Genomic DNA, 23,993 nt, shown 5'->3' with positions numbered 1-23,993 from the left:
CACTAAGCACTAATAGTGCTTGGGAAGGTACTAATTTGCCTCACATGTGGTTGGTTTTTGGTGCATTTTTTTAGTTGAATTGGTTAGCACTTAGCAGCCAACTGCGAATCACAACTTTTTATTTCAGCAAATAATGCTAACATTTTTTGGGGACAATGTTCTTAAGTCATAACTAGTATCATAATTAAGCACTCAACTTCTAGGATCTCAATCTTCTTGAAATCCATTAATTACATGATACTCAATGATTAATTTATGAGAATTTCACCATGATAGTATGGTACCATATTATGAATTTAAGAGAATGAAAGTTAATAATAATGTATTTTGTTAATCTATTTTTGCCCATTTTAGTTTAAGATTAATCTTTATACTTGTGGGGGTTGGGCCTACAGCCCTGAAAAAGTAACCAAGCAACTCAGATCAAGTAGTTGAGTAGTCGAATAAGGATAAATCCAAGGAACCAAGAATGAAGACCTAAGCTGAGTATTTGATCTTCATTGAAGTCCTTATTATGGTTATGTTGTATTTAAACAATCAAATAACAAAAGTTTTAAAATCGTGCTTAATAATTAGATGTGGGACTCACTTAACCAAGATCTTCATTGCGTGGTTAAGATTTTTAATGAGAAGGAGAAACGGTGTAAGTTGTAAAATATTCTCCAAAGAACAAATGAATTTGGCTTATTTTGGGTTATACTATATCCCTCTTCCATAAACAAACCAAACAATAGTGCACCATAAATTCGTATAACTTTCAATGGACACCACACTACCCTACACTAGAACCACCGCACACAATAATACCCACATGGGTGACAATGATATATATATATAGCCCCTTGACCCTTGTTTTCATTAACGTGCTTAATTTGGAATTTCATTCTTGTGGTCAATAACTTCCTTCACCATATAATAAATTAATAATTATCACACAGCTTTCAAGTTCTAAATGTGCAAGGTAAAGTTTAAAACAAAAACAACAACAACAATAAAAATGTGAAAATGGTGCAAAATACAATCACCATGAATGAACTAGCATACGACTACCGACTACGACTCTACCACCGAAAAGACTCAAGAAAGAGACAGAGTCACGGGTTTTATAAGAAAACTGACGTGGCAACTCAACTCCAACAAAACATCCTTTGTTCCTAAACAACAAAAACAAAGTCGACAACAAAAAGCGAAGCAAAACAAAAACCCAAACTCTTTAATTTAAAAAAAAAATTAAAAAAAAAAAAAAGCATTACCCTCGGCTTCTCGCTAAATAGTTGATTAGATAAGACTAGAAAGCACTTTGAAAAAAAACAAAAACAGATAGCTTCAGATTCAAGTACCTAATCCTCATTCTTCGATTATGTCCTTTGTTTCTCAATTTCATTAACTCAAATTTACAGTAATGTCTTGGCTATTCAAATCGTTCCAATCCGACGGTCCAGATTCGTCGGAGCAGGATCACGATGATCACAGCCCATCCACCACTCCACGTGGCGTTAAAGACGACCTCTCCGCCCTCGGCCAAACCCTCGGCCGCCAGTTCCGCGGCGTCGCCAACTTCCTGGCCCCGCCACCACCTTCTTCAATCGCAGCCGTTGATCCCTCATCATCATCATCATCATCAGAATCACAGTCGCAATCGCAATCGCAATCGCAATCTCAAGCTCTCGTTGGAATTCGCAACGATCTTGTTGAAATCGGTGGGAGCTTGAAGAGTAGGTTGTCCCTTCTGTCCAGTGCCAAAGCCGTGAGTGAGATCTCGAAGCTCGCTACCAACTTGTTACTGCTCGAAAACAACGAGGAGGAGGAAGAGGAAGAAGAAGAAGAAGCTTTTCGACAAGACGAGGACGACGATGATGTTCCTGGAGTCACCGATGATGTTCTCGATTTCGTTTCGGAGATTTCCACGCGACCCGAGCTCTGGACCGATTTTCCTTTACCACTCGATAATAATGGTAGCTTTTATGTTTATCTGTAAATATTTTTGAATTGATTAATATTAGTGAGTTAGGTGAAATAGCATGACATTGGCTTTGATTACAATTTTTTTTTTTTTTTTTTCTTTTTCAATTTAGTTTCATTGCTAAGGAATTAGATAGTGAGATAGTCAAACTTTAGTAGCTACTTGTTTCCAATTTTTCTTGTTGGATTTTGATGGGCTCTTATTGATCCTCAACGGACTAATCGGATTTGGGACGCATTTATTTATTCTTTGTCATAGTATTCTATCAAAATCATACACTTTTATCACCTCGTTAATTAACAAGTACTTAAGTTAACTTTTCAATTTAGAAAAGAAAATGAAATGGGCATGGTCCTTATATGCATAAGGAAAGCGAAAGACCAGAGAAGGAGAAAGAAGAAGAAACAAATAGCTTACAAATTGCACAGAGCCAAGAACTGGGCTTGGTGGGATACAGAAGGAATCTAAAACCTTTGAGGATTAGTGGGCTATGGATGATACCTTTTCCTTGTCGTTGGCGACAGTAGAATGTGGTTCTATTATGGTAACGATTTCAGTTACAATTCTATTGATGTAGTAGTATACCGTGGATTATCAATTGAAAATTTGCTGACTGCTAGTCAAAACATTTGTGTTCATGAAAGCTGATGATGATTAGAGCAAAGCTTTAGAACATTGCATATTTATATTTAAGTCATGCATTGCTGTTATCTAAGACAATGGAATAAATGAATGGAGATGCATATTAAGAAAATAATTTTTACGGGTTGGCTGGTTTTATTGCAGATTTCAATATGTCTGATGTTCAGAAAGAACATGCTTCAACTGTTGAACGTTTGGCCCCAAGTTTGGCGGCTCTCAGACTTAAACTTCAAAGTTATATGAGTGAAGAACAGTTTTGGATAATTTATTTTATATTGTTGCTGCCAAGATTAAGTGAACATGATTTTGAGCTTCTATCTACGTCTAAGGCAAGAATTTTTTTCTCTATGTTATCCTTTGTTTCTTTTCAATTGCATTTGCATGCATTATAAACTCAAATATAATATGCTATTGGCAAACCCACGGGCAGATTGATAATGGGCCTGGAAATGATCTTATGGCATGTTTTCTGGCGTTTCAGCGCAAAATTATGCCTATTAGGTGCAAGCATCATACTATTGGAAACGTATTTTCTGCAATTTACAGTGATAATTAAAATTGTTGTCCTTCACAATGCTAAACCCAACGTGCCAGCCAAAAAGTACTTCTTCTTCTTCCAAAAAGGTTCTTTGGCATGACGTTGGCATGTTTTGCTCATAGGGAATTCAATGATTGGGAGTTGGCGGCTTCTTACTCCTTTCTTCATTTCATCCAAACCCGAATTCCAAGGGGTGGAGGGTGTGACAGACTTTGTTGGGATCTTAATGGCAGTGGGAAGTTTGATACTCGGTCTTTTTATCATAAGATTCGAAATGCAATGCAGCTCCTCCCACTTTCCCTTGGAAGGGAATTTGGAAAGTTAAGATTCCTAAAATGGTGGCTTTTTTTATGTGGACAGCAGCCAATGGCCAGATTCTAACTTTGGATAATCTTATGCTTCGTGGTCGCCCTTTGGCGAATCATTGTTTGTGCTGTAACAATGCGGAATCTATGGATCACTTGTTATTTTTCTATCCGATAGCTCATTCTTTGTGGATGTATATGATTCGGTTGTTTGGGATCAAATGGGTCATGCCAGGTTTAGTTGTAGACTTATTATTTTGCTGGTATCATTGGCTTGGGAAGCATAGCTCTGGTATTTGGGATTTGGGATTTGGTTCCAAGTTGTTTAATGTGGACTATTTGGACTGAACGGAATAGACGGTCTTTTGAGAATGAGGGAAAAACTGTGGTTCAGTTATTAGAGTATTGCCAGTGGACCCTCTTTTATTGGTCTCGATGTTGGGGTTATTCGGATAGTTCTACCCTTTTGGATTTTCTTTCATCTATTAGAATAGATTAGGGGATGCTTCTGTCTTTTTGTTTCTTCTTTTCCTTTGTCCACTACCGTGAACTCTTTGTGTTTCTCTTGCTATTCTTTTATCAATAATATTCTCTTCTTACTTATCAAAAAAAAAAAGTTAGTTTTTGTGCATATTGTATGTGATTTTGAATGCTTCTTTGTATGTTCGATCTTTTGTTACAAATGATTGTGATACTTGTGACCTGAAGTTCCTGTTATGTGACTCAAATAAATGGACCCATGATATGCGTGACTTGTAATCTTTTATGAGCCATCATGCAACCCAGTCAGTAATTGTTGTTGTTGTTGTTGTTTTTTTTTTTTTTTTTGGTGGTTCTTTTCGTCTCTCTTGCTCTCGCACCATGCTTTCCTTGAGCATTCAACTTCATTGTGTGCCACCCTACTTGTAAACATTATAGCCACCTTTCACTAATCCCAAAGCATAGGTTGTGGAAAGCTGTGTTATGTTCCGCTGAAGGGTTATCCCGTGATACTGCTGGGATGGTCAATCCATCATCTTGCTCTAGTATTACATGTTTGTGGATTATATTTCTAGTTCATATTACTGAAAATCTTGTTTCTTCTGTTGTTTTGATATTAAAAGTCCATAGATACATTTCCCCGCCTTTCTGATGTAAATGATGCTCTGATTCCTTTTCTGTTTCTTCTAAACTGGCTATTAAACGTTTAGTTTTTGTACTTCCATAGTATTTAGATAGAAATCAGTTGTTGAAAGAGTGAACTATTACTTCAAAGGAATTGGCTGTTCTGTGCTACTAGTACTAAATAATTTGTTTCCATTTTATTTATATTTTCATTATATTTAAAGTTTTTCCCATGAGAGTGGTCAAAAGAAAAAAAAGTAAAAACTGCACTTTCAAAATGTCTACTGTTATATTTGTCCAGACCTTGAGCTTCCCATGTATAGTATTGTTCAGGAAATTTGTTTATTAAAGCTAGTAAGGAAAATATATATGTTCTTTCCCACTTTCATTTTGTGTAAGAAACTTCCCTTTCAAACAAACCTTTTTCAAGCAAATGTCTCTTTGTTGAAATTTGTTTCTTTGCAGATTCTTGAAGCGAGGGATGTACTTCTGCAAAAGCTGCAAAAGAATGCACAGTTGGAGAATGATAACAGTAAGACTCTTGATAGATCTCAAGATAGTAGCAAGGCAAGCAAGACACAAGGGGAAAATATGCAATCTGATTTAAAAGTTGATTCAACTGATATCAGAAGAGCAGAAGTTGCAATGGATGATGAAGGGGATACTGAAAAGTGGTTGGAAGAGGAAGATATTGATACAGGGACTTCTGTGCATGCTCAAAACAAAGTTGAACATGAGGAGGACGTATTGTTCAGTGATCTGGAGGATGATGATAATGATCTTTCTAATAGACTCTCATGCCTTAGTCTAAAGCAGCAAAAGGAAGGCCATTCAAATGGATGCAATGACTGGGTTCAACTCAATCGAAGTCCTGAGACTCAGTGTGGCCATGGACAGCAAAAGGAAGGGCAGTCAAATATTCGAGATAAAGATTCAGAAGGTGAGGATTCAAATGACTGGCTTACTGTTGATGATTTTGACTAAAGTTTGGCCGTTTGTTTTGTCCTTGATTTATTGTAAAGTTTCTACCATTTTTTTTTCGATCCCTGGGGGTTCTGTGCCTAAGAATTATTTATTGTTTATATTAATAAGTCAGTCTTCATATAGAGAATTATCCATTGTTAAATAGCCAGATTTAGGTTGTATAGAAATTGGGACATTTAAGTTCACTCTATTATGTGGCTGTGCTCTTCCTGTCTCCGCCACGACAGTCATCATCAATGGCACAGGCAGATTTTTTGAGGAAGGAGAGGAGAATAATGTTCTTAAGCTATAACTAGTATCATAATTAAGCACTCAACTTCTTGGATCCCCATCCACTTTAAATCTATTTTGTTCTAATCACATGTCGATGGTTAATTGGGGGGAGTTTCACCATGATTGTATAGAGCTATATTATGAATTTAAGAGACTGAAAGTTAATATCAGAATCTTTCACCCATTTTAATTCAAGATTAATCTTTATACTTGCGGGGGCTCGGGTCTACAGCCCCCAAAAGAATAACCAAGCAATTCAAATCAAGTGGCTGAGTAACGGAGTAAAGGAACACAAGAAATCAAGAATGAAGACTTTTGTTCTACTCATATACAAAAAGACTAGGACCACACACTTATCCAGTTTGATACAACTTAGGTATGTGACAAACAGTGATTGAATTACTTTTCACTAAGTTCCAGTGGTAGATCTATGTGAAAATAATGTAATTTATTCGCATTAACAAATATGTAAGTTGTATCAAAATATATGAATGAGTGTGTGTTGATAGAATAACCGACTCAGGTAATGAATCTTATACGGGGTTGGGTAGCACAATCACTGTCACAAGAAGTGCCCATGACCCCTTTTACATCAACATTTATTGCATATAACAACTACCACGCTATTTTATCTCAATTGGTGAAAATTATAGCATGTATTTGCAGTGTAGCTTCCTCTCATAGTGGGTGGGCTTCATTGATGTGTGGGACTTGTCAACTATAAGAAGGAGGCTACATGTAGCAAATGTATGATATACTTTCTCATCCATTGGAGCTCTTATCATAGTTTCGTGGGTTTATCAAATTTTTCTCACAATAATTATTTGCAATCATCTCTGAGTTTTATCATGTAAATTGATGGAATAATCACAAAATGATTGAATAAGTCAAGTTCACAAATAACAAAAGATAAGAAATATTTTGTATAATAATTTGATTTGGGACGCACTAACCAAGCTCTACATTGCATAGTTGAGATTTTTTGTGAGAAAGAAATGGTGGAAGTTTGTTTTATTTTTGTTTAATTGGTGGAAGTCCTAATATTCTCCAAAGAACAAATGAATTTGGCTATTTTCGGGCATTTCTAATACTCTTCTTCCATAAAGATATCATAGTGCACGAAAACCACCATACATGCATATACACAATTATCAGATAGCTTCAACTTCAAATCCCATCCTTATTCATTGATTATGTTTCTCAAATTCATTAACCCAGTTATTCTCTCAAATAGAGAATGATTACAAGGTCATACTTTATGCACAGAACTCCCACTTTTGAGAATTTGTGAGAGGTCATGATAGGTAGTTTTATCCTGAAAATTTTAAAGATATTTGCAGACTCAAATCCGCAACCTATCACTTTTGATGAAAGACATTTGTTATCCCATGTTCAGCTGAGATATTAAGATATTGCATAGTTGGGTTTTTTGTTTAAAGATATTGTATGTAGTTAAAGTAGTAAAATTTAAGAAAACATCCAACTTTCAGGGTGCATCCTAGTGGTCCGAGGCTTTGGATGAGCTGTAAACCCAGACATCTTGGGTTCTATCCCCACTAGGAGTTCTCCTGGATTAACTTATACACGATTAGCCCTACCTTGGTGAGATTCCATGTCAAAAAAAAAAAAAAAAAAAAAAAAAATCAGATAGTCTAGTCATAAGCTCGCGGACACTTTTGTAGAATGAAGATGTTACTTTAATTGAAGTGGAAGGGACCCCATGTGGTTCCTCAATTAAGCCAATTTTCACAAGAGGTTGCAATGATCTTGGATGGTGACGTTATAGACAACCGTGATCCTTGCTCAGTGGATAAGGATGATTTCATTTCTGATGTGTTGGATCCACCATCACAGGGAGCAGTGAGAAGTTGGAACTTGCGTTTTCATAGAGATTTTCATGATTGGGAGAGGGAGGCAGTGTATTCTTTTTTTGATCGTATTCATACAAAATTGCCTCGAGGGTTGGGGGATGATAAGTTGTCTCAGAGGTTAAATAGGAGTGGCCATTTTGATGTTCGCTCTTTTTATAATGCTATTGAGGGAACTGATGCTTATTCATTTCCACGGAAGAGTGTTTGGTGGGTGAAGGTCCCTAAGAGGGTGTCTTTCTTTTTGTGGTCAGCTGCGTGGGGTAAGATTCTCACAATACTTGCTAAACATGGGTTCTTCAAGGGCATGGCTGCTGTTGAAGACAACCAAGATTCCTTGATTGGTTGTGTTGTGTGGCGAAGGAACCGAGCAACTTCAAATACTGATGTAAAGAAACTGAATAAAAAGAGTTGTTCCTTGACGGAGCGACCTGTCAATTCACCTTCTGACTCTTCTACTCAAAGAAGTGCAGAAAATAATTTGTCTCATACACAACCCACTACGAGGACAGATGTAAAGATCAATACCTGGAGAGAGTTGTGCAAAGCCAACCCTTTCCCCTTCTTTGTACCCTTTTGCAACCTGTTCAATGTGATGATAAGCAAAAAAAATTATCATCTTTTCATCAGAAATATCTATGATTCAGCTTTAGCATTTAGCAATTAAATCCGTACTAGCTGTTGATAATTTCCAAATTACACTTTCTGACTCACCTTCTTCATGCCTGCCAGTCCAGTTTTAGAAGACCCTTCTTTCCAGCAAAGTGATTTTACCTGAAGACAAATGCTAAGATTAATTAAATCTCATGTGAGCGTACAACATGCAACATGTTGGGTCTCTAGGTAGTATAAATCTCAAAATGCATCAAAGATATTATTCATAGGAAATAGAATCAAGAATCTTATCATGCAATAAGTATAATACATATCCTAGCATTGTAAAATAGCCAGTAGTATAATACATATTATACTTATAATGCAATAAGTATAATAGAGTGAACCCAACATGTATAATACATATCCTCGTAGTGGATATTCACCTGATTTTTATCACTTAACCTGCCAACTGATTCATATTTTTATAGCAACCAATATGATTGGTTTTTATTAAATTAGCTGGTCAATAGTTAATGAAAATTTTCTTGTCTCACTCAACCAGACATGATCTTATGGCACATAATCCCATAAACGCAGGATATCTGGGTGCGCAAGTCGTTATTGCTCAAGATCTTTCACTGTCCATTCTTTCAGTTAATGGTGGGTCAAGGACTAGACTAGATATGACTCATTGGTTATCTAGCTGATTCATGTCTACAAAACAGAGTAGCAGGAAAAGCTTGGGTTGGATTTGTGCAAGGTGTAGAGATGGGACCCAAAAAAAACTCAGAATTCAAAAAGGGATCCAAACCATCACACTAAAACTCTCTTATAACTCACAAACACAATCATCAAGCAGCACCACAAATGTAGTTTCTTTATAACCTATGACCTATATATGCAACTTTGCAAGTATGCAATATGTGATTTTGAAATAGCATGAAAGCTCAACAAATCCAAATGCTGGCCATTGTCTAGGGTCAAAATGCTTCCCCTGCTTTTAGGCAGTTGAAGGATCTTCTATTAATTTATATATTAACAACTAAACACTCTAGCACACATAATTTACAGTAGAATTCTATATTGGCATTCATTAATAAATTAATTTATTTTGATAAAAGATTAGCAGGGAGAGAGGGGATTTGAACCCTAAATGTTTTTGTTAGAAATACTAGGATATCCAACTAGTTAAGTTACAAGGCACTTGGCTTATATTGGCACTAATTTATAATTCTTCGTTTCAAGGATTCTCCAAAATCACTGTATCTGCCCAATTATAAATTAACATTAACTTTCAAAACTTCAATATGACCACATTGAAGATCTTTATAACAATTTTGGCAAAAGAAGGCTCCTACCACACAAATCTGGTATCGAGAGCACCCAAAACAAAAAAAAAAAAAAAAAATCCTCCTTTTATCACACAATCATGCTAAATATTACACAAGATGAGATCTCTGGAAGAAGATAAAAAGGAGGGAGGGCTCAACTCCTATCCTTCCCAATGAACACATAACTATCTGCAATTCTCGCATGTCAACATCAGCAGAATAAACTGTAACACCTTTAATCCACAATCCAGTTCCGCTGACACCTTTAATGTACACTCCTGTACCTCCTATATATTGCTTTCGGTCATGCATATCATCTAACTCATGAAGTTAATAGAAAATCAGCCACTCTTGTTCAGAATCTCTTTCAGTTTACAGTGAAGTCACCCCAGGCAATCTGATACTATATTAGCAGAAACTTTTCATAAATTGCCGGAATGCACCACATTTGAATTCTCAATTGCCTCCAAAGTCCTTTGATCCACCAGTGAGTTGAAAAAATCATGGTTGTTCTCATTTTGTCTTTTGATTCTAACAAACTAACCATATTTTCTCCATCATTTCTGTTTTTTCTTTCCTCCTTCCACATTTTAATAGTTCATCCACATAGCATCTGAGAAAATAACTATATTGATATAACATGCATTTTCTATCACTTTCTGTGATCATTTTATTCTATCAGAAAATAACATTCATTTCTTTACATTATTATCATTGAAGCAAATGAAACTTACAATCCAGTTGCCTCATGTACTAATCATCAACAAGCGAGTAGCATAAGCAAGGCAGATCTTCAATAATTTACTTCTATAAAACTAATTTAGACCCTGAAATATAAATTCTTATTTCATGATGATGGGCAAAAGTAAGAGCATCAAACCATCAACCCTCGGTTTCGTGAGTGAGGAAGATCTTGAATATATTTTTCAAAAGCCTCTAACCTCACTTTGCCTTTGACTTCTACAGATTGACACCACTTGATATTAGGCATCCTCTCACCGCTACACATGAAGATCATCGTACACAAGGTTAACAATAAAAAATTTAACCCTTTCAAGATTATACATACATGGTGGATATCATGTTTGGTTGTTGTTTATTATCCCAAACAATTGGGAATGTGGTCTACAAGACAAATTGCTTGAGATGGAGTTCTATGTCGCACTAAGTGACCTTTTTTTTGTCCTTTAAATAAGAGCATGCTAAGTGATTAATGAATTTTATGTCCCACAAGGCAACGAAATTTATGTGCATGAAGCATTCCAACAGCCAGCATTAATCAAATGAAAGCAAAAAATGAGCTTTACATCCAAGGTCTATAGGGTCTATAAGAAAAGTGGAAATGTATTGGCAATGGAAGTGTAATAGTAAACAGAAACCATGTTCCGTGCTATGATGCCTAAACTACCATTTACTTCACTTCAAACAAAAATGTGTCTTCAGATTAGTGCTCACTGCAAACAACGCAAGGATAACGCAATATTAGATGAAATCCCTTATAATATTAGAGGGATAACTTCCAGATAGGTTGCTTCCATCATAGCAACTTATAGAGATTTCATGTTGTGGACTACAGACTACAGTAGGATCAACTTGTGACTCATTCATACGGGTGTTTGACAAATAGGGGAGAGGAATCTGGAGGGCGTGGTCAGTCTGCACAAATAGGGGAAATGCATAATTTAGAACAATCAAAAGATTACTAGGACAGCTAAATCTTCTTGCTGATTTTCTTGCAAAAAAGGAGGAGACATTAAAGTAATTTTATTTTTCCTTGCAATAGACACCTGTGTTCCATTCTACTACAGTCTCTGTCCTGTTAAAAGAACAAGCAACAATGATAAATGTTACATGGACAAAAATCCAACCATGAATTTCATTTTCAAGTGTCTATTAAAAAAAGAATTGAACTTCTAAAAGAAGATGAATAAACCTCTTAAAGAAGGCAACTGCAAACACATTAACAGAAGAATTCAACTGAAGGGACCCATCCCAGAGCTTCTCAGCAAATGTGGGAGCCACTTTTCTGACAAGTAATTTCCTTCTATCGGTGGACTTTAAAGAACCATGCGTTAGATCATGCCTATTATTCACAGCGGCAGAGCAACTACCATTTCTACCCTTTTCCTTTTTATAATTACCTCCCAAGCCAACGCCTAAAGGGTCACTGTTAAATTGGAGTTCATTTTGTAGTGACATATCATTTTTTTATTTTTGTTCAACACACGAAGGGGCCAGCAAAGAGCCTGGTCCAACAGTTGAGGTCTGACCACTTTGAGGCAGCATACTTGGGGATGCAATGCTTATTTTCTCAGCTCCATTTTTGTAATATCCATTACAATTTTGTCGAGTTTCCGGGAGATTATTCTGACCATCAAATTGATCTTTCTTAGATTGATTCCTGACGCCAACTGTTTTTATGGACAGTTGACTTTGATTTAAAAACAATTCAAGGGAATTTTCTTCAATCTCTTTAGGGAAGCCATATTCATGAACAGATTCAGAAATGGTGAGCTGCTTATCAACAGCTATTAACTTCCTCTTTCGTGATGATTCAGAAGTTCCTGAATGAGGTGTCAGTATCCTGTTCTCCATGAATGCACCTTGACTTAGAGCATCTCCAACAGGTGAGCTAAACACAAAATGTTCTCCACTTTAGAGAATAAACTCACAAAATAGGTTACTGTTCATTTTCCAATGGAGTTTCTATATCCGGAAATTTTTTTGGCTCATGAACAGTAGCTCATTAAGTCTGATGGGTTACTGTTCATTCTTCAAAGGTTTTTATTTATTTATTATAATAATAAGGTATTAAATAAAAAAATGTTGGAAGATGTGTAGTTAAAAAAAGAATAAATAATGAATGAAGAAATAATATTTGAATGAGATAGATAATCTGTTATAAAGTGTATTTGAAAAAGTAGGTAGCTAAAAGGTAAAAGTCACTGTTCATTCTTCAAACAATACAAAATTTTGCCTAATTTGATGGAGATGCTCTTAGGTGTATGCATTGCCTGACCTGGTAAGATTATGTGTTCATGTTTCTCATGCCACGTGTTAGAAATCCAATCCACCAACAAACTTCAGTCCTTGCAAATAATTCTTCTTACACTAGATCTGTATTCAGGACATACAAATTCAATCAAGGCCCAAGTATGCAAGAATTCAGTGATTCTAATAGGTAAGTTATTGTAGCTGCCAACATTTTCAAGTTTGGCAATTTGCAAAGGTATTCTGTCTATACTTTTCAGTTTCTTCTAAAAACCAATTTTGTAAGATCATACAAACATATATCCCGCTGGATAAAACAAGCAACTCTACTTGGCAATAAAGTTTTTTTTGGTGGTGTTTACTAGTAAATAAGAACAATTAAATTTCAATTAGTAAATCTCTGTTGACCAAAAAAAGAAAATTTTAGTAAATCTCTGAAGCATCAATGCCTTTGAACCCTCTAAACTTAGCAATCCAAAAGGTACCCAAGACTGAGCCTTCTTGGACAGACTTGGCCCTTAGAAAATAAATAGGCCTTGACTTTTGCCACCATTCTCTGGTGGTGAGCACACCCTCAAACAATGAGAAACTTAAGACATGGGATTTCAATTTTTATTTCAGATATTTTCCGTTAGCCTAATGAAGAGCATCCTAAGCATATCATCATCAATCTTCAGTTAATTCTATTAAAGTCAGGATTTGGTGCAATGGCGAGTGCTTTCCACCAAAAGTGATATATAGCGTGTTCGAATCCGAGAATCAACCTTTCAAAACAAAACAAAAAAAAAAAAAAAATGACTATACAAAACGGAGTTTTGTATACTATGACCCAATGGTATTTTATTATGAGAATGCACTACTCGGTGCACACAAAAATGAACACAAAGTAGCCTAAAAATACGAAAGAGTTTTCTAATATCTCCAATAACCTCCATCACCACACCACCACCACATTAATTTCTTATTGTTTTCTAATAGACATTATTGTTTTCTAATATTAGCTTTTCTTATGGCATGTTGTCTGACTTTTCAGCGCAAAATTATGCCTATGAGGTGCAAGCATCATACTATTGGAAACATATGTTTTCTGCAATTTACAGTGAATTGAAATTGTTGTCTTTCACTATGCTAAACCCGATGTGCCCGCCAAAAAGTACTTCTTCTTCCAAAAAGGCTCTTTAGCATGACGTTGGCTTGTTTTGCTCAAAGGTTTAGTTTTTGTGCATCTTGTATGTGGTTTTGAATGCTTCTTTGCATGTCTGAGCTTTTGCTACAAATGATTATGATACTTGTGACCTGAAGTTTCTGTTATGATGCGACTCAAATAAATGGATCCATGATATTCTTGACCTTTAACCTTTTATGAATCGTGTCATGCAACCCATTCAGTAATTGGTGTTTTTTTTTTTTTTTTTTTTTTTTTTTTTTTTTTTTTTTTTTTTTTTTTTTTTTTCTCTCGTGCTCTTGCACCATGCTTTCCTAGAGCATTCAACTCCATTGTGTGCCACCCTACTTGTAAACATTTTAGCTGCCTTTCACTAATCCCAAAGTATAAATTGTGGAAAGCTGTATTATGTTCCGCTGAAGGGTTATCCTGTGATCAGGGGCGTAGCCAGGAATATATACTTGGGGGGGCCGGGTTGTAACAGAGATATACCAAATATAATTTTTAAGTCTATTGGATATAAAATTATCAACTTTCATATATTATTATATACTTGAACATGTTGGGAATTCAACTGAAATTTCAAACCTGTGAGAAACAAAAAAATAGAGAAAACAAAACGCCAAAAGTAAAACAATCACACGCACAAAACAGTATTTACGTGGTTCGGCAATTTACCTACGTCCATAGAGTTGCAAGGATTTCACTATTATCAAAGAAAATTACAATGTGTTCATCAAGCATCGAAGTATTAACATTTGTTTCTACAGCCACAGGTGTCCTAATTTCTGAATTGCTAACATCTTTTTTCTTAAAGAATGCATCAATTGTTTTTCATTTGCTCATAATTCTTTTAGCTTTAAGAATATGACTCAATTAACCTGAAAAGAATTTTAAAAAATAAAATTTTAATTAGAAATTTTTGCTTAGTTATATGAAAATTATTCATACTCAAGGAAAAAACAAAATTTTTACTATAATTTAAACAGTCAACCCATTTTTAATACAACTTTAATTAATAATAACCCCTCAAATAATTTAATTAATTTATCTTTTATAATGTATTGGTTAATTTAATTATATAACTTTAATTATTATTGTTTAGCATAACAATAAACTATATTGCTTTAATTTATTTGTCATTAATTATAATGCTTTATTCCTAGTTGGTAATTACGCGTATGTTACACGTAAAATACGCGTACATACGTAACAATTAATAAAACTCTCGTTTGCCAATTTGTTTCCAATTGTACAGTAAATTACGCATTATTTTGGAATGAGAGTTTCATTCTCGTTTGTAACACACAAAAGTTATAAATTGCGAAAACATACGGGCTATAAAATACTAAAGAGATAAAGTTGAAGTCAACTACAGTAATAAATGATTAAACAATTCCTAAGAAATAGCCTTAAAAGAGTAAACACATATTCTTTGTTACAATTCCTAAAATATAGCAATAAACAATTAAACAATTCTTAAAAAATTACAATAAATAATAGCTAATAATTTAATTATTAACTTTTGAATAAATATTAATTATTATTTAATAATGTTGGTTTACACTAAAAATCAACACACTAACCATTGACCAACAAAGAGGAATAACCGCATAAGATAAAGACAAACAGGAAAAAAAAAAAAAAAGGGGGGTAAAAATCAACCAATGAATGATGAGATGTATTCAGCAAAAAAAAAAAAAAAAGAGAGTGAGATGCTATTAATGTTAAAAGAATAAAAAGGCTCAGGCAGTCAGGCAGAATTCATTTCCACTAAACGTCTAAACCATTTGGTCATTCAGAGAGAGAGAGAGAGAGAGAGAGAGAGAGAGGGAGGGGCGGTTTGCCGGAGCTGGACCCGGAGCGGAGGAAGCAACGATGATCTACAAAGATTTACAAAGAAAAACCCTCCGGCGTCGACGATCTACAAAGTAACAAAGATTTCGTTTCATTTTAGTGACAGTGAGAGAGAAAGAGAGAGAAATACCTTGAGGGAGGGCCGGAGGGAGCACCGGAGCAGAGGCCGATCTCCGATCTGCGATGAGGGGCGAGCGACGACGGCGACGACGAGCGAGCTGCGGCGTTGCGGCGACGTGACCGTGGGTTTGCTGGGGTTTGGTTTTTATCTGTGTATTGGGGATTTTTTTTTTTAGATAAAAACCTCAGTCTCTCCGTGTTCTCTGAGTTTCTCTCTGTGTTCTCTGTGTTTGGTTTGCTGTTTGTTGAGTTTGGTTTGCTGTTGAGCTTGATTTGCTCTGTATAGGCAGTATCGGGCATTGTGGTATGCTGTCACCGATTTGATTTCTCTCTGCCAGCGACGTGATGGTTGGATTTTCTGATTCTCTGTAATATATATATATATATATATATTTTTTTTTTTCGGTTGAGAATGCGTGGGCTTGCCGTGAGCGAGCTACTGGGCTCACCGTGGGCTTAGCTTAGCTTGCCGTGGGCTTCTCTGTAAATTTTTTATTTTTCTTCAGATTTTAGTTCAATTTTTTTTTGGGCTTTTTTTTTTTTTTTTTTGCTTGAAAGTAGAACAGATCATTTTTTTTTTTTTTTTTTTTAATTTGAGGATGTTACTAAGTTTTGATTGAGGCCTGGGAAAATGGGTGAGAAATTGGTAGGGGGGGCCGGCTGCCTAAGGTTGGGGGGGCCTAATTATTTTTTCTTCATAGGCTAATGGGAAAATTTTTTTTTTTGCAGGGGCCTCGGCCCCCCCAAGCCACTATGTGGCTCCGCCCCTGCCTGTGATACTGCTGGGATCGTCAATCCATTATCTTGCTTTAATATTACATGTTTGTGGATTCTATTTCTAGTACAGATTATTGAAAATCTTGTTTCTTCTGTGTTGTTTTGATATTAATACTCAATAGATACGTTTCCCTGTCTTTCTGATGTAAATGATGCTCCGATTCTTTTTCTGTTTCTTCTAAACTGGCTATTAAACGTTTAGTTTTTGTACTTCCATATTATTTTGAAAGAAATTAGTTGTTGAAAGAGTGAACTATTACTTCAAAGGAATTGGCTGGTCTGTGCTACCTAGCCTACTAGTACTAAATAATTTGTTTCCATTTTGATGAGGATAAAAGGAGAGCTTAAACCACACGGACATAAAGCCGACGGATTAATACTTTTTCTTTGGGCGTAGTAGACGGTGCTTATGCTGACGGTCATAGGATCAGCTGACTCCGTGGTTGACGGCTCAAATGCTGACGGTATAACAAAGGTGACGGAGGAAAATTGAGGCTGACGGACCGGGCACAAGTTTACTTGCTTCCCACGCTAGATAATATTTAAAGGATCCCCATAAGGAAAAGATCCCGTAAAATACGCTCAAAAGGACTCCTATAAGGAAAGGACTTCTACTCCAAGGTAAAGAGGTCAACCTTCTACTAGTATAAAAGCCCAAGCATCCTCACAAACTGAGGTACGCATAATTTACCCTCTCTAGCACTCTAGAGCAGTGAGAATAGTTCTAACTTGACCTTCGGAGGGTGTTTGGCCGGTACCACACCGGTACTCTCTGCTAGGTTCTTCCTTTTCGTTGTGCAGGTGCCGTTTGATCGTACGAGGAACGTGTGACTCACTGGTGATACTATTTTCGGCTTCATCAGTTGGCGCCGTCTGTGGGAAACGTAGCACGTTCTCGCTTCCTAGACAAAAGAGTTACATGGTACTCACTCGCTCAATGGCGACTACCAACGACGCTCAAGAAGAAGAAGCCCCTACGACTGCTCTTGAAAGACAGGTGAGGACACTCGCCGCTGCCGTAGAGCGCCTCACCAAACAAAATCACGACCTAGAAGAGCAACTGAGACAGAAGAATGCAGCCCCCAACAACCAAGGAGCAGATCAAGAGGGAACTAGCGCCGACAGGAGAAATCAGGAAGGCCCCCAGGCCAGCAACGCCCCGAGCAAACCAGAACGGCAGAACACGAGCATCCCCTCCCTCGCAGAGATTGCTCCGCCACTTGTTATCGCGGAGATGCAGGCCATGAAGGAACAAATGGAGGTTATGATGAATGCTCTCAAGGGACGAGTATCAAGCGACCTGGACGACCTTGTCAACCGAACTGACTCGCCGTTCACCGCCACCGTCAACTCCTACCCTTTACCAAGCAAATTCCGCATGCCACAAATAGACAGTTATGACGGGGTCAAGGACCCGCTGGACCACCTGGAGACCTTCAAGACCCTAATGCACCTTCAAGGAGTAGCGGACGCCATCATGTGTAGGGCCTTCCCTACAACACTGAAGGGCGCAGCGAGAATTTGGTTCAGCCGACTGGCACCAAACTCCATCGGCACCTTCAAAGAGCTCAGCGCTCAGTTTACCGCACACTTCATTGGAGGCCATCGATACAAGAAGTCTACAGCGTGCTTGATGAGCATGAAACAGCGAGAAGATGAAACTTTAAGGGCTTACATCTCCCGCTTCAACAAAGAGGCACTCTCAGTCGACGAAGCCGACGATAAGATCCTTGTTGCGGCATTCACGAATGGCTTGAAGAAGGGAAAGTTTTTGTTTTCCCTATACAAAAACGACCCTAAGACCATGTCGGAAGTTCTTTACCGCGCCACGAAGTATATGAACGCTGAAGATGCCCTATTAGCTCGGGAAGAGAAGCCCAGGAAAAGAGAACGATAGGAAGACAATCGGCAGGACCAAGGCCGCAAGAAGACAAGAACAGGAGACCGGAGGGAAGAAAGACGCCCTAGACCAATGGGGGGAAGGTTCACGAGCTTCACTCCGCTAACAGCCCCGGTGGATCAAGTCCTTATGCAAATCAAGGACGAAGAGGCTCTGACGTTCCCAGGAAAACTGAAGAGCGACCCCAACAAACGTTCCAGGGATAAGTATTGCCGTTTCCACCGCGACCACGGCCACGACACGGCTGATTGCTATGACCTCAAGCAGCAGATTGAGGCCCTTATCAGACAAGGAAAGCTGCAGAGATTCGTTAGCAAGGAGAGAGCGGATCCCCCCGCACAAGACCAGCACCCCCGACGGGACAATGAGCGACCGAGGCCTCCGATCGGGGATATCAGGATGATCGTAGGAGGAACGGCTGCCGCCGGGTCATCCAAGAAAGCCCGCAAGACCTATCTTCGGATGGTACAAAATGTTCAGCTGACGGGAGTCGTGCCGAAGATAGCACGGAGAGAAGGTCCCATAATCGGATTCTCAGAGGAAGACGCGCGACGCCTTCACCATCCACATGACGATGCGCTCGTCGTCAGCCTGCGTGTGGGGGACTACAACATGCACCGGGTGCTGGTCGACAATGGCAGTTCAGCGGATATTCTATACTATACAGCGTTCCAGCAGATGAGGATCGACAGAGAGCGGTTGATCCCAACCAACGCCCCGCTTGTTGGCTTCGGCGGGAGCCGGGTATTCCCATTAGGCGCAGTCACATTATCCGTCATTGTAGGCGATTACCCTCAACAAATAGCCAGGGACGTGACATTCTTGGTGGTCGATTGCTCATCAGCCTACAACGCTATCCTCGGGCGACCCACGCTCAACTCATGGAAGGCAGTAACTTCCACCTATCACCTAATGATCAAGTTCCCGACTGATTACAGAGTAGGCGAACTGCGCGGGAGTCAGATGGCCGCACGCGAATGCTACATAGCCATGATGGAAATGGAGGATCAGGTTCAGGCTTTAAGCATAGAAGAGCGCCGGACGGTAACAGAGCCGGTCGAGAAGTTGGAAGAGATACCCCTTGACAATTCCGATCCTAGTCGAACGACCAAAATTGGAACGCTCGCTAACACCACGATCCGTCAGGAGCTCATAACCTTCCTCAGACGCAATTAGGACGTATTCGCGTGGGATCATGAAGATATGCCGGGAATAGATCCTTCAGTCATGGTGCATAGGTTGAACGTATCGCCCGCCTTTCCACCTATCAGACAGAAGAAGAGAGTGTTTGCCCCCGAGCGAGACCGAGCCATAGCAGAAGAAGTCAGAAAGTTACGGGAAGCAAGTTTTATTAGAGAAGTATACTATCCCGACTGGTTAGCAAATGTGGTGATGGTCAAGAAGGCAAGCGGGAAATGGCGGATGTGCGTGGACTTCACCGATCTCAATAAGGCCTGCCCCAAGGATAGCTACCCCCTCCCGAGGGTCGATATCCTAGTAGACTCCACGGCTCAACACCAGCTGCTGAGCTTTATGGACGCCTTCTCAGGGTACAACCAAATCCGAATGCATGAAGCCGACCAAGAGAAAACGTCGTTCGTAACCAGCCAAGGCCTCTTCTGTTACAAGGTGATGCCCTTCGGCCTAAAAAACGCAGGCGCAACGTACCAGAGACTCATGAACAAAATGTTCGCGCAGCAGATTGGGAGGAATGTCCAAGTCTATGTGGACGACATGTTGGTGAAAAGCCGAAGGGAGGAAGATCATCTAGGAGATCTCAAAGAAACGTTCGACACACTTCGCTCCTACAATATGAAGCTCAATCCAGGAAAGTGTGCCTTTGGAGTAACGGCAGGAAAATTCTTAGGATTCATGGTGTCTCAGAGGGGCATTGAAGCAAATCCGGACAAGATCCAGGCCATCCTGGATATGGCACCACCAAGAAACGTGAAGGAGGTACAAAGCCTCAACGGAAAGATAGCGGCACTAAACAGGTTCGTGTCAAGGGCTACGGACAAGTGTTTACCCTTCTTCCGAACATTGAAGAAATCCTTCGAGTGGACTGACGAATGCCAGCAAGCGTTCGAAGAACTGAAGGCTTACCTTTCCTCCCCACCATTACTAAGCCCGTCGCAGCCAGGAGAGGAGCTTTTTCTCTATCTAGCCGTCTCCCCCGCGGCGGTTAGCGCAACCTTGATCAGAGAAGAAGAGAAAGTGCAAAAGCCCGTGTACTACGCAAGCCGAGCGCTTCATGGGGCCGAAGAAAGATACCCGCCCATGGAAAAACTTGCCTTTGCATTGGTTACGGCAGCCCGCAAACTCAAGCCGTACTTCCAGGCCCATACGGTGAACGTCCTGACTGACAAGCCTTTAAGGCGAGTAATGAGCAGTCCCGAGGCCGCGGGACGATTGGCATTATGGGCCATAGAACTGAGCGAATTTGATATTCAATACCGCCCACGGACTGCCATCAAAGGACAGGTCGTCGCCGACTTTATAGCTGAGTTCACTAATGATGAAGACAAGGGGGCAGCAGAGTCCCCTCAATGGAGCATATATACGGACGGGTCATCTAACAGACAAGCCGCAGGGGCCGGCATTGTGCTATTATCGCCCGAAGGAGACACCATTGAATGTATGGTCCGTCTTGATTTCCCTGCCACTAACAATGAATCAGAGTATGAGGCTCTGATAGCAGGGCTCGACCTCGCCAAAGCAGCAGGAGCCGCGAGGGTAGTCATCTACTGCGATTCACAGGTCATCACTAACCAAATAAATGGAGACTACGAGTGCAAGGGCGAAAAGATGAAGAAGTACCTTGGTGAAGTAAAGGCGAGAGTGGATGACCTAGAAGCTAAAGTTGTCCAAATTCCTAGAGATGAAAACGAGCGAGCCGACCGCCTCGCGAAAGCCGCCTCAGCAGAACAAATGGTCATCCCTGGTAATGTACTCTCCTTCATACAGCTTTCTCCGCTAATAAACCTCAGCAACATGTAGGAAATATGCTCCGATAGAAGTTGGGCGACGCCGTTAATTTCATACTTGAAAAACGGGGTCTTACCAGACGAGAAAGAAGCCGCAAGGAGACTCAAGGTCCAGGCAGCAAGGTTCGTCCTGATAAAAGACGTCCTTTACAAAAGAGGTTTCTCCCGACCATATTTAAGATGCTTGGATATGGAAGAAGCTGACTACGTCATGAGAGAGGTACATGAAGGAATCTGCGGAAATCACTCAGGGTCCAGATCGTTGATACATAAGCTTGTGCGGGCAGGGTACTATTGGCCCACCATGCAGAAGGACGCCGAAGCCTACGTCAGGGCCTGCGACAAGTGCCAAAGGTTCAGCAACATCATTAGGCAACCAACCGAAGAGCTGACCCTAATGACGGCCCCATGGCCATTCGCACAATGGGGCTTAGATATTATGGGACCCTTCCCTACAGCAGCACGACAGCTAAAGTTCCTGGTGGTAGGCATCGACTATTTCACAAAATGGGTAGAAGCTGAAGCTTTGGCCACAATCACGGAGAAAAACGTACGAAGCTTTGTTTGGAGATGCATCATATGCAGATTTGGAATTCCTAGAGTCTTCGTCTCGGACAACGGACGGCAATTCGACAACGACCCCTTTCGAGATTTCTGCTCGCAACTAGGAATAAAGAACCACTATTCCTCCCCCGCCCACCCTCAAGCTAATGGCCAAGTTGAAGTAACGAACTGATCCTTGCTCAAGATTATCAAGACTCGGCTCGAGGGGGCAAAGGGTATATGGCCCGATGAATTGCCAAGCATATTATGGGCTTACAGGACGACAGCAAGGACACCCACAGGAGAAACACCATTCCGACTAACGTATGGAGGCGAAGCGGTCATTCCAGCAGAAGTTGGGCTTACAAGCTACAGGGTGCACAACCACGACGAAAACAAAAATGACGAGGCTATGCGGCTACAGTTGGACCTAATAGACGAAATCAGGGCAATAGCAGAACAAAGGCTCGCTCGGTACCAGGACCGTATGGCTAAACACTACAACTCTCGGGTTCGACACAGGGACTTCCAGGTTGGAGACCTTGTTCTTAGAAAGGTCATGGGCGCCGCTAGGGACCCTACCCAAGGGAAACTCGGCCCCAATTGGGAAGGACCCTACAGAGTTACGTCGTGGCAAAGGAAAGGCACATACCATCTAGAGACATTGGAAGGAAAGAAACTGCCGCACCCGTGGAACACCGAGCACCTACGAAGATACTACCAGTAGGAGTGACAGCACGAAGTTCAATTTTTTATTTTACATTCCAGCAAGACTTTAGTCTCACTCCTCAGAACTATCATTTACTTTAATCTTTTGCAACAATTCTTCTTTTTTAGCCCAAGGGGCTTGGTTTTTATTACTTTTATTTGAATGCATGGCAATAAGAAGAGTTTTTCGGAAATTACTAAAGTGTATTTTGTTTCTACGGTCTACTAACATACGGACCAAAAAGATGTCAAGGACATCAAAGCTAAGGCCGACGGTCCAGGAAATCTAAAAAGTTGACGGTCCCAAAGATGAAACAATCATCGTATGAACAAGGTCCTAAAAAACAAAGGACTAGTGAAGGTGTTAAATACACCAGGGCTTAAAAAGCTGACGGACCAAAAAGATGTCAAGGACATCAAGGCTAAGGCAACCGGTCCGGGAAATCTAAAAAGCCGACGGTCCCAAGGATGAAACAATCATCGTATGGACAAGGTCCTAAAAAACAAAGGACTAGTGAAGGTGTTAAATACACCAGGGCTTAAAAAGCTGACGGACCAAAAAGGATGTCAAGGACATCAAGGCTAAGGCCGACGGTCCGGGAAATCTAAAAAGCCGACGGTCCAAAAGACGAAACAATCATCATATGGACGAGGTCTTAAAAAACAAAGGACTAATGAAGGTGATTAGATACACCAAAGGCTTAAAAAGCTGACGGGCCAAAAAGGATGTCAAAGACATCAAGGCTAAGGGACTAACGGAGGCTAAAAAGCTGACGATCAAATAGATGAAAATATTATCGTATGGACCAAGTCCTAGAACTAACGGACCTATAATACAGACGGTCCAATAGATGACGGTCTAACGAAAAAGTAAGACCCTACTTACAAACGTGGTTCTCAAACCAACAAAGCCCGTTCAAATGACAAAAAAAAAGGGGCTAAAAAATCGAAAGGTAACAATCTCGTCAAATAAATGGGACCATAAGAAATTAGAATCAACATACGTGTTCGAAGCAACGGATTCCAAGTGCCATAAAAAGGGGAAGATAGAGTTACAAGTAAAAAGCCCAATAAACGGAAGGGCATTTAAAAACATTGTTCAAAAATTACAATAGAAAAGCCAGGGTTAAGTGGCAGGAACATCCTTGGAGACCCTGTCAGCTTTATCCTTGGCAATTTGCGCCGCATCTGAAGACTCGGCAGGGATAGTGACGGCTGGCTGAGCCAAAATAACTCCGGCATCATTAAGCAAAGAGTCCAAACTAAAGGGTCCGTCACCTTTGTCAGCAACAGTTTCACGAGCAGGAGTCATCGGCACGGAGGCATCCATGGTAATTCCGGAT

At 39.7% G+C, this 23,993-nt stretch overlaps 1 protein-coding gene across 1 annotated transcript; it reads left to right on the top strand.

Moving 5' to 3' along the window:
• The first annotated feature begins 1,178 nt into the window (after nucleotides 1-1,178).
• LOC115977113 lies at nucleotides 1,179-5,798 on the top strand. Its single transcript, XM_031098777.1, has 3 exons — nucleotides 1,179-1,955; nucleotides 2,750-2,934; nucleotides 5,018-5,798. Exons 1-3 carry the CDS (start codon nucleotides 1,403-1,405, stop codon nucleotides 5,534-5,536), a joined length of 1,257 nt encoding a protein of 418 aa, XP_030954637.1. The 5' UTR covers nucleotides 1,179-1,402; the 3' UTR covers nucleotides 5,537-5,798.
• The last annotated feature ends 18,195 nt before the right edge of the window (nucleotides 5,799-23,993 follow it).

The sequence above is a fragment of the Quercus lobata genome, chromosome 2 (assembly GCF_001633185.2).
Source record: "Quercus lobata isolate SW786 chromosome 2, ValleyOak3.0 Primary Assembly, whole genome shotgun sequence".
Taxonomy (NCBI): Eukaryota; Viridiplantae; Streptophyta; class Magnoliopsida; order Fagales; family Fagaceae; genus Quercus; species Quercus lobata.
This window is presented reverse-complemented; position numbering and strand designations above follow the sequence as displayed.

What these genes read in the sequence shown, in the direction of transcription:
- LOC115977113 (XM_031098777.1), top strand. Translation starts at nt 1,403, where the DNA reads ATGTCTTGGCTATTCAAATCGTTCCAATCCGACGGTCCAGATTCGTCG. An exon ending in TTTACCACTCGATAATAATG is followed by an intron (nt 1,956 to 2,749) that starts GTAGCTTTTATG and finishes GTTTTATTGCAG; the next exon opens with ATTTCAATATGTCTGATGTT. An exon ending in AGCTTCTATCTACGTCTAAG is followed by an intron (nt 2,935 to 5,017) that starts GCAAGAATTTTT and finishes GTTTCTTTGCAG; the next exon opens with ATTCTTGAAGCGAGGGATGT.